This window comes from Buceros rhinoceros, unplaced genomic scaffold (genome assembly GCF_000710305.1).
Source record: "Buceros rhinoceros silvestris isolate BGI_N320 unplaced genomic scaffold, ASM71030v1 scaffold8726, whole genome shotgun sequence".
NCBI lineage: Eukaryota > Metazoa > Chordata > Aves > Bucerotiformes > Bucerotidae > Buceros > Buceros rhinoceros.
In genome coordinates this window covers 35,127-50,268 of record NW_010416904.1, presented here as the reverse complement: position 1 = coordinate 50,268, position 15,142 = coordinate 35,127, and the positions used below count along the sequence as shown (strand labels likewise).

The 15,142-nt window shown below is 44.9% G+C and overlaps 1 protein-coding gene across 1 annotated transcript; it reads right to left on the bottom strand.

The window, feature by feature from the left end:
* Positions 1 to 10,426: 10,426 nt before the first annotated feature.
* IL22RA2 (interleukin 22 receptor, alpha 2) lies at positions 10,427 to 15,142 on the bottom strand. The gene is made up of 5 exons (XM_010137982.1): positions 15,046 to 15,142; positions 13,973 to 14,123; positions 12,993 to 13,171; positions 11,017 to 11,186; positions 10,427 to 10,582 (listed from the first exon to the last, which is right to left on the bottom strand). The coding sequence occupies exons 1-5, from the start codon at positions 15,140 to 15,142 to the stop codon at positions 10,427 to 10,429; spliced, it is 753 nt and encodes a 250-aa protein (XP_010136284.1).

Genomic DNA, 15,142 nt, shown 5'->3' with positions numbered 1-15,142 from the left:
GGTGGTAGATGCCCCATCCCTGGAAATACTCAAGGTCAGGTTGCATGGTCCTTTGGGCAACCTGATGTGACTGAAGATGTTCCTGCTCTCTGCAGAGAGATGACCTTTAAAGGTTCCTTCAAACCCAAAACATCCTACGATTCTGTGATTCCCCTCACTGCCCATAATCTTTCCAGGTAATCCTGGCAAATGATTTCATTCAAAGGTAATTGGGTGCCTGTATATCTCTACAAACACCTCTGAATATCTTTACAGACCAGATAAGAGCTCTCCTCTATTTCACATGGATAAATACTGCAGATACAATAAAGGCTTTAAGGGACTCTGAAACTAGGGGTATTTATGTGACCAACTCCCACTGAAGTCAATAGTTTCTGAATATTGTGTTCTTCACAGGAATATGTTTCGTCTTCCCTAGGAAATACGAGCTCTGCTACTCATCTTGCTGTTTAAATGATTGTGGTCTTCATGGTCATACAAAGATGCTCCATATTTCAAACTTGTCTCATAGCCCAGAAAGAAGGTGCACCGCATAACTCTGGAGAAGTCTCTGAGCTCGTGCAGCTGATGGCATGCTGGATCTGTGGTTGGTCAATCTTGGCTCACATCACCCTTTACCCTTCTACCACAACCATCTCTGGTTAGGATGAGTTGTAGCTCTTTGACACTAAGTCTGATTCTTGTGATTCCATGGGTTGAAAGGTCCATGTTAGAGGAAAAATTAGAAACAAAAGTCATTAGAGGGAGCTGACTATATTTTATTACAAGTGGCCCAGGGCTGGGAACACAAAGGAGGAGTTCCACACGGTGACCTAATTGCACTGGGAAAGGGCAGTACACAGTGACCATGCTCACAATACATTTTCTAGCTGTCTTTTCTGAAATGACTGAAATCGTTAAAACCGCGTTTCTGAGCTCTGCGGGCTGGGAAGGACCTGCCTGACTGCCTGTCACCATGGCTGAGGGGACTTTCGGTCCAGACAGATAATTCATCGCCACGGTTCTGGGAATTATTTTGACTGCATGCTCTTTTTCCTCTGAAAACGTGTCATCTCAGGGCACAGTTTGTGCCTGAACATTTTTCCCAGAGCATCACACTATGGGAAATATTATTCAGCTGAGTCATTCAGGAGTAACATTTTGGAAAACAAAGAGCTTTCTGGCTGGCTGAGGGCTTGGACACCTCCAAACACACAGCTGCAGCTGGGTGGGGTGTAAGGTTTTCAGCTCGGGATTCAAAGCCAGGGAGGCAATCTGCTCTGCCTCCCCACATCCAGCCGAGACTTATCACTATGCTAAGATGTGGAGATGACTCAGTTGTTTCATATACCATGGCTGGAAGCACTGGAAGGATCCTGTATTGAGGTCTTGCTTATATATCTTCCAGGTTCCTTGTCCCTGTCCTCAGTTTGGGACTGAGGACCCCAAGCTTCTCTCTACTCCTCAACCAGAGGGAAGAGAGTAAGTAGCAGGATAAGCTTATGGTCACAGCAGTGATTACGGCCTTGCATTACTCCTGTCTTGCCACAATATGTCAGTATAATCCCATATACGGTTCAACCAGCTTGTGCTCTTCATCGCTCCCTGGTTTATTTAGAAAATACTGACTTGGGATTTGGGATTTTGCTGTTCTTTTCAGCTTTGTCGTTTTTCATCTGTGGAGAAATAGCTGTGTACACTGAGTAGAAATGCACCTCTTCTGGGAAAATAAAAGCAGACATGTTTAAGGAACAAAAAGCCTACTTGAATTTGTTTCATTCTTGGTTTTTTAAAGTGTTTTTTTAACAAATAAACATTCACTAAAGCCTCAGTTCTGAAATGCACCTTTCCAGGCACAGCCAAGCTAGATAAACTCAGCAACACAATACCTGTGACTGCTGTTTGATTTTTTTTCTCTTTGTATTTTTGAAATTGGGATTCTCTTTACCAAGCAATTCTGATTTTGTTATGGAGTGAAAGACTCACATCTGGTGTTTTAATGCAGACTGTTGTCTCTAAGCAAGTGAATGCAGATGGCCTGTGTCGTGGCGTGCAGTTATCCCCTGGATTGTGAAAGGTCTTTCAGATTTTGGCACAGGCTATAGCAAGAGAAGAGTCTGTCCCTACTGGTGCTCCACAGCCTCTCTGCAATAGCTGCAACACCACCCCAGTCTTAGGGTCAGCCACACCTATCTGATCCAGAACCACTGACTAGTACCTGCTCAGGCCTCACCTAGAAGCTGTTCTTGCCGTGCGAGTACATTGCTTATGATGGTTAAGCGAGCAACCCCCTGAGTAATGACAGCTCATGCAAGACGGCCAAGAGGGAAGAGTGAATTTCTCTCCTTTTCTCCTACTTGGCTATTCAGAAACTGCAAATAGCTCCGGGGAATTCTGTATTCTCCACATCCCAAGGATGTCCTAGGACTTGAACTCGCTGGATCGGCTGACCCTCTCTTGGTGAGCTTGTCCATGTTGTTCTCCGCTAAGTGAAATGCTTTAAGGCTAGTAGGGATCTGCAGAAGGTCCTGATTAAGTGTCTCCAGCTCGATTTCTACCTAAGAAATATTACTATTGATATAGTATATTCATTGATACAAGCAGCTAGTTTCTGTGTTCTGCTGTGCCTGCTTGCAGGTTGCCTAATGGGTCATGTGGGTGTAATGTCTTCCAGTCCCTTCTTTTGGCTCGCTGGTTGGTCACACTTCAGTCTTCAGCTTGCTCAAGTCTTGAAAACCGTTAGAAATACTAGCAGCTGCGTGTGGATTGCAAACATTAAACAGATTCTTTTAATCCTGTTTTTTTAACGAAGGTACACCCTGTTCTGCACTATTCACCAGCTGAAATGAAATGCAGAGTTGGGACATAATACTCAGTTTGCTGCATGCAGAACTCGGTGAGCTGTCTGGACCCCGTGAGTACACAGCAGAAGTTTCCTGGGTGTTGTTTCTGCTGTTTTCTTTTTTCGAGCCCACACAGCAAGGAAACGAGGTGTTGTGAGGTGTCACTTGTGAAACTCACACAAAGAGAGCAGGAGCAGGGCCCCTGCAGCAGGGAAGAGGCCTGACCCAAGGTGGGTGAGATGCTTTGCTTTCATGTCAGTATAATGCTGATATGTCAGCCTCTGTTACCGAAATCATGGGGGTGTCAATAAGAAGCAGAGAGTGATCGGAGCAACCTCAGCTTCTGATGGGAGTGTCCCTCTTAGGATGGAAGGTTGTGCAGAGCAATGTCCTCTCTCTTACCTCCTGCCTCGGATCAAGGATGTAGGCGGTGTTTCAGGGTGGGTTATTGAATTATTCTGCTATCGGAGAAATATCACCTCCCTGAAAGCATTCCTAAAGGTTACTGACTGGAATGTGAGCTCTGACTGGGAGTGTGAGATAAAGATTGGTCAGATTGGTCCAGGAAAATTTCCAATCCTGTCCTACTCCAGGAAATTTAAACATGGCATTGCAAAGCTCAGAGTCCAATGGGAATTGGACACAAATTGAAGGATGTGGGGTTTTGGCCACAGAGAAAAGAAACTTGTTTTGTTTTTTTAACTTGAAAAACATAGTGTTATGAAAGATATTTTAATAAGTGGGTTTTTTTCCCCGAAAATTACAGTTTTTCATTAGAAATATTTATCTGGAAGTGTTTTCATTGATCCTATTCACATGCAGTGTGGGGGCTTATGGAAAATCAGCTGAAGCTTCCCTGCTATTCAGTTTGCCCTCCTCCATTTGGCTCTTTTTTCCACATTAGCTCATAGCATGACTGGACCTGGTTGGACTCTGAGGGGTCGTGTTTCTTGCCACAGCTCACCAAGTGTTGGATTCACCAATGCACAGCTCTCTCCTTTGATCATATTGATGGCCTGGCTCTAAAATGCTGCTTTTCCGACTTCATCTGGAAGCAGCAGGATGGTTTTGGCCATCATGGTCAGTCATGGTAAAATGAACAACGTAACGGTCCTTTAGATGGCTGCTGGTACTACAGGTTGGTGCTTTCAGCTGTCTTTAATACACAGCAGGTATAAAACTTAGGGAAATAAATCTTCCCCAGCCTAAGCCATTTTGGCCCGCTTTACTCCAGTGCCTCACAGGAACAGTGTTCACACACACTGAAGGAGTGCGCAGCTGCTGTGGCTGTTGCTTATTTGTGGCTCTGCTTCTTTTTTGAGGTGGTAGGATAGTTTGCCGAGCAAGAAGGCACAGGCCTGGGACCTATACAACAACAGATCTCCCTGCGTCTCCCAGTTGGGCTTCCTAGTCTTGGTGATGTCCTGCTCAGCAATTCCCTTACTTCTGCGTGATCCCAGCCTCTTGTGTTTCAAAACTTGAGGACTCAAAGTATATTACACTTTTATGTCTTATGTCTCCTCTTATTTCTAGAAATTTATCTCTTTGTGGCAAACAGTATTAAGGAGGAAATTTGCAAGAGATGGTCGCCTTGTGTGCTCAGGGATGGCATTATGATACATCTGCTGCTGCTGAGAAGATTCAACTTATTTACTCCTTTTCTGTACTTTTGGCATATTTTTTCAATATGTTTATCACAGTGGAGTAGTACTTCAGCAGGTGAGAGAATTAGCTTCAAGAAGGTATTCAGAATGAACGTACCGTAAAGCAGTACCAAACTGGGCTCTCATTTTCAATTTCTGCAGTCCCTTCACTTTCACTTTTCAGAGTTTCACTGTTTGTACTCCATTGCGAGATCATTCAAATGTAAAAGTAATCATTCCACTGCAAAGGGAAGGCCCTTGGCATTAGAAAGGCTAATGCACCCAAGGCGCCCTGCAACTCCAATGTACACACCACGACTTGATCAACTGTGTTTCATCCCCCTAACCAAAATCGTCATAGGACTTGTTCTCTAGACTGTTCACCAGCTTCGTTGCCCTTCTTTGGACACGTTCTAGCACCTCAGTGTCCTTCTTGGAGTGAGGGACCCAAAAGTGGAGACGGTATTCAAGGCGTGGCCTCACCAGCGTCGAGTACAGGGGGACAATCACTGGCCCCCTGTCCTGGACCGCCTGGGCACACTGCTGACCCATGTTCAGCCAGCGTCAGCCAACACCCCCAGGTCCTTTTCTGCCAGGCAGCTTTCCAGCCACTACTCCCCAAGCCTTTAGGGGTGCAGGGGGTTGTTGTGGCCCAAGTGCAGGACCCAGCACTTGGCCTTGGTACCATACCAACCTCATACCATTGGCCTCGGCCCATCAATCCAGTCTGACCAGATCCCTCTGGAGAGCCTCCTGACCTTTAAGCAGATCCACACACCCACCTAACTTTGTGACATCTGTGAATTTACTGAGGGTGCACTCAATCCCCTCCTCCAGATCACTGATAAAGATGTTAAAGAGAACAGGCCCCAATAATGAGTCCTGGAGTCACCACTTGTGACCTGGATTGAGTTCCATTCACCACCATTCTCTGGGACCAGCCATCCAACAGGTATTTACCCAGTGAAGAGTACACTCATCCAAGCCATGAGCCATGAATTTCTCCAGAAGGATGAATGAATGAATGAAGAATGAAACAGCCACTGATTTAATCATATGGGGAATTCAGTTTTCAGGATTTTTTTCCTTGGAAGCACTTTATAAAAGGTTCTGAAAACAAGTCGCAAAGGTGACAGAACTTTCCTAATGACGGACACTGGTGTAACCTTTTTCCATCTGCTTCTCTGCAGAAGTACCCTTGTGTCCTGTGTCCTTTTGGGGAAACTGACTCTCAGGAGCTTGGAGTACATTTTCTGCTTCCTTTTTTCTTATCAGACAGCTTTTACAGATAATGTCTTTGATCTTTGTAGCAAATGTTGAAATCTACAGAAAATCTGCAGACCCCACCACTTATTTACAATTAATTCCCTGCAGTTCGGAATACTTGATATCATCCGATAAATCTGTGGCCAAAGCCAATGCCATTTCACAGCAGTACCCAAACCCTGGGCCGTGAGAGCAGTTCTTATTAAGTCCTGCAAGTAAATAAAGCCCGAGTCCATGTCTGGTTAGAACAGAAATATGGGAGGTATGAACAGGACTGGCCAGATGTTAGACCATATGATAAACACCAAGGATCACGGCATCCTATAAAACTGGCCATTTATATGGTACAGCTGGATATGCATAATCTTCTCCTAATTTATAAGGCTGGAGCATCTGGTCCATTGCTGTCGCTTTGTCAGCTTTTACTGAGCCCTGTTCTTGACTTTCTGGTAGTTGAATACTGCTTTTCTGTGCCAGTGGAATGGGAAGTTAAAGCCTTTTACAGTGGGACATAAGCTCTGACTCCATTGAACAGATAAAATAATGTTCAGCCATTGTCATGAAAGAAAGAAGGGTAGCCCTTGTGGCACGGGTTCCGCTTCACAGGAAGATCAGTAACTGCAAGCTCTAAAAGGCATAATACCTATTTCTTACTGGCGGGACCCTCCAATGTGACACAGGGACTTGGCCAGATGAGGCCATTATGATCAGCTGTGACCATGACTGCAGACATCCCCCAGTGATGCAGCAGAAGAGGTTGCACAAGCCCTGCTTTTGTTACACTGCTTGGTCTTCCCCACCCTAGGCACAGCCCTAGAAGGTGCCATTTGTTTCTCTTTCCTGGAACAGAAACGAGCACTTGGCACTTTGTAAGAAAATGCCTGCTCTGTAAGTGACTAAAAAACCAAGAGAAGGGTGTTTTCAGCTGGGTCTTGCAAACTTACGGCCAGAAGCAGTCAAGCTAATGGCGTAAAGGTGTCCTGCACTGAGGGGTGTGCACATGCACATATGTGCACCATATGGAGCCTTGTGCCAGCCCGGGCAGCTTTGGAGAGGTGGACCCAGGGCAGATAGTCTCTCTGTGTCCACGGGGAGGAAGAGGAAGGAGGGACAGAGTTCACTTTCCCGGGTATTTCCAAACTGACTTGCCTGCAGGGAAGTCTGTGGCTCAGAGAGCTTTCCTGCCCTCATGGAGACGTTAACAGCAGTGCAGCACACGGGCTAAGGCACAATGTCATTGCTTTTAAAATAAATGCAGCATTACCAGGGCTGTTGAGAAGCTGTGGGTGCAGGTCTCCTAGCTGGTATATGCTACAGCAGAGTATCTCTGCCTGCAGGAGTCCCATCCTGCAGATCAGTGGAGCAGGTCTGTGGAACGTGCCCACTATCACTGAATGCGGAGAAAAAGTACAGCACTGGTCATTTCACCAAACTCTACCCCACTAAAGTTACACGTCAGAGAGAGCTGAAAGGAAATTCGCATTTCAAGTGGAAAGAGAAAATTGGCTTTTGCAGAACAACACGGGGTTGGCGATAATACACCCCGGTACTGTCAGAATGGAAGCGGGTTGTTCCTGCAACTCCCTCACTGCTTTCTGTAAGCCTGCCTCACGGCTGAGGAAGTGAAATCTGGTTAGCAAACACAACAGCGCAAGGCTTCTTCAGACCTTCTGTAATTTTTCACAGCGTGCATGCTGCACATTTTTTATGCTTTTATCAAACTGAAAAACTTTCTGATTTCCAGCGTCTCCATAGATCCATAGCATGGCAGCTACTGTCTAGCCAGGTCTGAGCACTTCAGTTACTCCTATGGCTCTGCTGCTTCTTTGGGTTTCATGCCTTCTTTAAGATTTGAGAGCCCTAAACAGTTTCGTCCTCTATATCTGACATAGGTACAGTATCAGGTGTTGTCAGAATCTGTTCCCTGACTCAGGTTAGTAGATGTTACCTCAGTAAAGCTTCATCTTTGTGTAACAAAGGCAACATGACCTGCCCTAAGGAACGAAGTGGATTTGAGAAAGAACTTAAATTACTACAGATACTGTTTTCAGGCTGCAATAACCCACGAGTGGATGAAGTCACCACTGCTGAAACACAAGACAGCTTATTTCTTAATAGTTTGCCTGGATGGTTTTATTGCGGTTCCGCCCAGGGCAAGACGGGCAGTGGGGTAGTGCTGGACCTGAGACTTGTCATGGCATTAGGTACTATACAGAGATTTAATAAGCCCCACTACCCCCAAAAAAACTCCCTAAATTACAAAACTAGTGGGATATGTGGGGCAAAACAGTCAAAAGAGATTGGAAAGGAGCAAAAAGGGAAGCATGAGGAAAGAAACCTGCTTTCATGGACTAGATATGAGGACACAGATAGACGCCTGTAAATGTAGTCATCCAGATACATCATGTTCTAGAATCAGATGGTGGAAATAACTAATAGGTAACGCCCTCTTTCATCTTGGTAAAGCAGAGTGACCAGCATTCACTTACTTGGGCACACTCTCCTCCCAAATGACTGCTGCCTGCATCCTGATGCATCTCTCCGCCGTGCTGCCTCCAGGTGAGGTGTTAGTGACAGATCATGAAAAATGCTTTGCATTGTGCTCGAAGTGCACTCAAGGTCTGTTACTTATACTGAACCAATCCACCTTTGTGTACGTGAATTAAGGGAAAAGTGGATAGTGATTACGTAGCAGGGAGCTCCATTTTTTCCAGGGCTTGCTTTGCCCTCTTGCGTCTGGCCCCCTCTCACCTCCTCTCATTTAATTTGCAATAACAGAATGCAGTTAAGTATTAAGATTTTCATTACTTACGGGCCTTGCAGATCTGAAAAAGCCACCCCATCCCTGTGTGGCTTAGTGGATATCTACCCAGAGCTTGCTCAAGAAATCTTTTCCCATGGTAGGTGAAGACCAGTAGGACTAAAATCAGTGGAAATCACAACGTGACCATCGCAATGCGATGGTCAGCACCCGCTGATCATTTACTGCGAAATGGTTGAAATAGAGATCTCTGCCTTTTGGCTGGCTGTTACTGATGGAAAGTGAAGACCTTTTTTGTCTCAGTTTAAATGAGCTCCTGCCTAATCACACATTGGTTTCACTATCAGAAATGTTGAGGGCACTACGAAGACATTGTGAGCGTGGGCCATGCTCCCGTACTGTACCGTTCTTACTTTAAAGAAAGGGCATTTATCTTCATCTTCTGTTGCAAGCTGTGTTCTAGAAGAAATAAAATATCTGAAACTTCTATTTTATAAGTTGTATTTTAATTCCAAGGCTTAAAATAATAAAAACCCTAGGAACAATCTCAAGGATATTATCACAAATGCTTTTTGCACATTTTGGGATTTTTTTTGATATATTACAAGACTGTTTCCTTTGTAAATGTAAATATATACCATAGTAACTTGTAACACAGGACATAAAAGAATCCTTGGCCTTTGTGTAGCATAAAATGATGGTGACGAATCAAATTACTGAATGCAGCAAAGGTTAATTTAAAAAGTACTCAAGTATGTATTCCAGACGTAGACCACCGATGTTGATTTACAGCTGGATCTGTGATGGGAGGCGGCATCTTCTGCCATTGTCCCTGTAACCGGGAAGAGAAAGAGGTTTGTTGCTGTAGTCCACATTTAAGCTGAATGTTCGATTCAACTGAAAATGCAACACACGCCGTTCACCTGCATCCCTCCCATACCTCTGCAGGTTGTTCAGAAGTCCACCTCTAACCTGAGCTTCCAGCCTTTCACAGTACTGGGAAAGCAAGTCAAAATGCAGGAAAATCGCCTAGAAACTGTCTCCCTCCTCAGCCTAAACCCACTGACCAAGTCTCAAGAGAAACCAAAGTTACGCCTCACACAATGAAGTAGGAGAAAGATCTTTTACAGTTAAGGTACCGAACTGAGAACAGAAACACAGGTTCAAATCTTGATGTTTTTCCAATTTTCCTGTTACCTCTAGAACAGGCCCACATCTGAGCTTGCTAAGGCCAATGACCTTGAAGTCATGTTTGGCCTAGTTGTTCATATACTGTGCCTTGGCACCTACAGGACCAATGGTTAACCTCTCTGCCTCTGGGCATATGATTCGTGAAGATAGTCTAGTGATTGAGGTAAGGAAAAAAACCCAGATTTTTCAGACCAGCTAATTGAGCCAACGCTTCATTTTGGCTCATGGAAACTCATGAAATGTTGTAATTTAATTGTTTTTAAACACATTACACCTGAAGAATGGCCATGAAAAGAGGACTGGTTCATTTGAATTAAATTCATCAGGTAAATCCCTGAAAGGAATTGCAGAGCTGGCATCAGAGTTGAATGTTAGTGATGCTGGAGGTCACTCATTTTCCTAGTTAATCGTTAATGACAGCAACAAAACCTGAGGAAAGCGTCACTATGTTTAACTGTTTGAAGAAAGGGGAGGGGGAGGTTTCTGGGGACTGTGCCAGCAGGTAAGTAATTATCCACACCACTCCTCTAATCTCTTTGGACGTATTATTCTTATCTGGTGTGAAACTAGCTGAGATGGTGCAAGAACTCTGGCTAATATTGTCATATGGGATGGCAGGATTTATGCCGCAACATTTTTCTCCCTTTGGAGAGTATCTGCCTTTGATGAGGCGATGGCTCTTGACTTCCAGAGTCATCTCCAGTTTCAGCTGGTGACTTACCTGTCGCAGAGGTGCCAGCCCTTCACGGCAGCACGAAGCATTGCCTGCTGCTGTAGGCACTGCTGCGGTCCAGCACTGGCACATAGGTTTTAGCCACGACGCAGTAGCTGACTCCAGGCCTCAAATCTTCTATTTTAATAACCTTGTTTTTTCCTTCATACACCAGGACTCTGTGTTGCTTCAGACACAGTGGAGTAAAAACAGCCGGTCAAGCACATTGCCCTAGCAAGCGTGTCTGTCAGCTAAGTTGGATGAGAACAGACAGAGGATGCAGAACAGCACGTGGACTGCTGCCAACGGCATTAATACCTTATGCATGATTTTGAAAGAAAATTCTGGGCCCCCTCCCATTCCCTTCCTGTCCCGATTTTTTAATCTGTGTCTTAGAGTGTGAAGTACTAATTTGATGGCAACAAATAAGGGAAGAAATTACAACCCAATTCAATCAGATTAAATTCCTGAAAACTAAGGCTAGTTTATTTTCAAATGCTTTCACAGTCACTGATGCTCTCACAAGCCCAGAAGACTCTTTCAATGGTAAAACAAGAATGACATGCTCACACTTTCCTGGCTTTTCAATGGTAAAGAGTTCATATTCAAATATGCTCTTACCTCATCTACTAAGTTGTTAATTATGAAGACTTGATATAGCAGATCATAGTAATTTGTCATGGGTATCTTGCTGCCTCTCTTCCTTTTATAAGGAGAACGTGGAGCCTGGAGCTTTAGTATTATGGATTTGTTTCTACGAACAACAGTTACCGTTGGAGGTCCTATCAGAGCTAAGGAAAAAACCCAAAGCTGTGAACACAACCATAGTTCATTAACGATGTTTCACAGAATGCCGTTTGAACCCACTCCACAATTCAATGTTCTTGTAACCAACAATATATTCTGCTTTTTTTAATGTTAAAGTGTCACTTTGTAAATCCTTACTTCCTGACTGTTACTTCCTGGGGATATTTTGGTGGTGACATTTCCTGTGTTTGTAAATTTAACTTTAAATCAAACTCTGAAATTTCTCAGACCTGCATGTTGCTGGCTGCAGGGTGGTCAAGCAAAATGCTTTGGATTCTTTGCCCTGATTTTTTTTCCCCCATATTTATCTGCTCATGGCTGTTCATGGCTTGGATGAGTGTACTCTTCACTGGATAAAACCCGGCTGGATGGCTGGCCCCAGAGAGTGGTGGCAAAGGGAACTCAATCCAGTTGGCAGCCAGTCACAAGTGGTGTCTCCAGGACTCATTACTGGGGCCTGTTGTTTTAAATCTTTATCATCAATGATCTGTATGAGGGGATCAAGTGCACCCTCAGTAAATTCACAGATGACACCAAGTTAGGTGGGCGTGTTGATCTGCTTAAAGGTCAGGAGGCTCCACAGAGGGATCTGGACAGACTGGATCGGTGGGCTGAGGTCAATGGTATGAGGTTCAATAAGGCCAAGTGCTGAGTCCTGCAACTTGGGTCATACCAGCCTCTTTACAGAAAGGGTTGTCAAGCATTGGAACACCAAGGAAGTGGTGGAGTCCCCATCCCTGGAGGTATTTAAAAGACATCTAGATGTGGTGCTGAGGGACATGGCTTAGTGGTGACTGGCAGCGCTGGGTTAACAGTTGAGCTTGATGGTCTTAAAGGTGTCTTCTAACCAAAACAGTTCTGTGGTATTGTGATCTGTGTGCTTGCCCTGCACATAACAGCTATTCGAACAGCTGTTATGCCAAGGAACAGCTTCAATTATTACATCCAATTTTTTTTTTGCAATCTTCTTGGTTAAACACAGCTAAGGTTCAAGCTAGTGCCTGCATACCCGCGCGCACCTGCAGCCCCAGAGATGTGGGGAGACAGGACAGCAGCTGCCCCATGTGTCTCTCCAGGAGCAGGAGATGGCACAAGGCAAGATGGGCTGTTGCTGCTGCAAGGTACTGCTTTATGTCAAAGCTTGTGGTTTCACCTGTACAACAGGCTCAGGGTAGTTTGCATTTCAGGGCTGTGACATTCAATTCAATTGACATTCAATTTTGCATTGACCAGTGAGGGAAAACGGGTTAATTCACAGGGAACCTACTGGTACTGTTCAGTGTCTTGACAGGCCTCCAATTTCTACCATACTATGGCATTATAATGACTATACTAAAAGCTTTGCACGTCCTTTCTAAATACACTGCAGCCAGGAAAACACATAAATGAGAGAGCTCTCAGCGCTGTTCTCCCTTTTACCCCCAAGCAAAGAACGTTTCCTTCTTTTCCACCTTGTGTTCCCTTCTTCCAGCCGCTCTGCAAACTGCTGAAAAGAATCTATGTAGTTCCATGCCTCGAGGAAGAGATTGAGTTAAAGGGAGTCAGGCGCTTCTGGTCCCCTAATTACTGATAAGTGGCTACTTATCCATAACTGGTTGGCTTTCAAGTACGCGGAAAATTATGTTATCACAATACTTGACCCAAGAGCTATAGACTTGCAATTCCTTTTGGTGCAGCTCCGTGGCTAGAAAACAATTACTCATGTTTGCAAACTGTGAGCAGAAGTGATGTGTTCGGTGCCACAGGAAACCCAGTTCCTGTCTCAGAGACACCCATATGTTTGCACTTACTTTCTCGCCAGGGAGTGAACCTGCAGCTGAGGCTCCAGTCGGAATAGACGCCAGCTGATGCAGCTCTCACTCTGCCGTAGTGAGGCTCTTGGATTTCAGCGATCTCGTTTGTTAGATCACAGACATGGGTTTGAATCCCCCAGCAGTCATCTTTGTTTTGCCACGTGCTCTGCCCATACCTACGGAGACAGAGGAGGAAGGACGTAAGCTTTAGCTACCACTGACTGGGTGTGTACAGATTTTTTACTCGGCAGTTCTGACAAGTGTTCTGCCATGGAAATTAACTCTCTTCAATTTGATGACAGGGAAGGTTCATTTAGTGGGTTTTGGGAGGTTTCTGTCTTTTCTGAAAGAAACCTAAAGCAGAGACGTGAGTCACCAGCCCTGCAGGAAGCCACCACGTATTTGCCCTTTGGGAGAGGTGGGCAAGCTTTGGTTTAGCCAGTGTGTTCAACGATGGGCAGAGCGCCAGTTTCCACCAGCTTATTTCTCAAAGGCAACAGTGATTTCAGGCAATAGGTGCACGAAGTGTGCCAGGTAAGGATCATTCCTCTACTGAGGACCAGCCTCTAGCACTGCCTCGAGTTTGCCATGCAAGACACCATGTGGCACTGTTGTGGGCAAGATGGACCACTAAAATACCTTCAACATCCTATTGCAGAAGTCCCTGGCTAGCTAGACCTGCTGCAGGCAGGCAGTTAGACCTGGTGACCTCCAGAGGTGCTCTGCACACTGCATTTTTCTGCAACTCTATGGTGCAATGAAGGCACAGAGTGTATCACTGGAGGTGCTTCTTCCCTGCCTGCCTTGGGCTGCACTTTATGGGAGATCATTAAGCACAGCAACGACCAAGAGCTGGCAGCCGAGCAGGACAGAGAGGTCCCCTGGTATGCAGACACTGTTCTGTGTCACCTAAGAAATCCCTTCGGTGTGCCAAGCAGGGCTGGGCTCCAGGAGGCTGGAGTTCCCCCGGTACTTACACTTTATATTGCACAAAGTAGACCGTGTCTCTTGCCTCTCTGGCCCTCCCAGGCTGCCAATGCAAAGTGCTGTTGAAGTTCAATGAACGAAACTCTACCTTCTGTGGCTTAATGGAATCTTGCAGGTCTCGGTTTTCCAAAACTAAAATCGCTGCGAACAATAAGGAAGGATAACATAACATGTTTGTCGCAGACATGCTCCTCCATATCGAAATCAGGGGTATTGCTACACCTCGTTTGGTTTCATGACTAGCAGACTGCAGGGAAATTAAATCTGGACTCCACGTTCAAAAATTTCCAAACCACAGTGACCAGATCGAGCAGTTACAGAACAAACACATTCAGTATTATGAAAGGAACACTTTTATGTGGTTTTGTTGTTCTTTTTTTTTCATTTTTCCGTAGCGAATTTACTGCTATGAATGGTGCCTGATGGACATCCCGGGAAACAAACCCTTCAGATCAATTCACAGAGCCTGCAGTAAACAGCCCCATCAGTAGCTAAAGTCCAGAGCTCTTTCCTCCACATCTCAGCTTTAACCTGCAGGGATTATAGAGGTTTTAAATGTTGCCACAGCTGTGTTTATGAGCTCTTGCCTAATAAAAAATAACCTGAGATTCACTGCTCTTCCAGTCCGCACTACTGGAAAAAGCTGCCTGACAATTTTCAAGATATTGTGTTTTCAAACTGCAAAGAGATTACTGATGACAGAATCAGTTAACAACTTCAGGCATCCAAATCTTAACATTCTTTTGGGTGTTGTGACCCAGCTGACCACAATTTTATCTCTGGCATATCACAGAATCAGGTAAGACTTGTACTAGTTGAACTCAAAATGAAATACATGAATATGAAATGAAAATGAATACAGTCATGAATACAGTTAATGAGCAACTTTGTTTGATCTGCATTTCAGAACCTTGAAAGACAAAATAACAGACTAATTTGGAAGTGACTGGTCGTTTGAAACCCACCGAAGGATTCAGAGATTTCTTGACTCATCCAGAGATTCAATAACAGACCCTGTGCTCCCCTTCCCCACATAGGAAAAGTGTGGAAAGCCTTTACTTACTAGTTATTTCATCCTGAAGCAGGTGCATCAGCAAGAAGAGGGAGGAGAGCGTGATGCCCCTCATGCTTAGGAGAGCAGTTCCATGACTGAAGAGCAT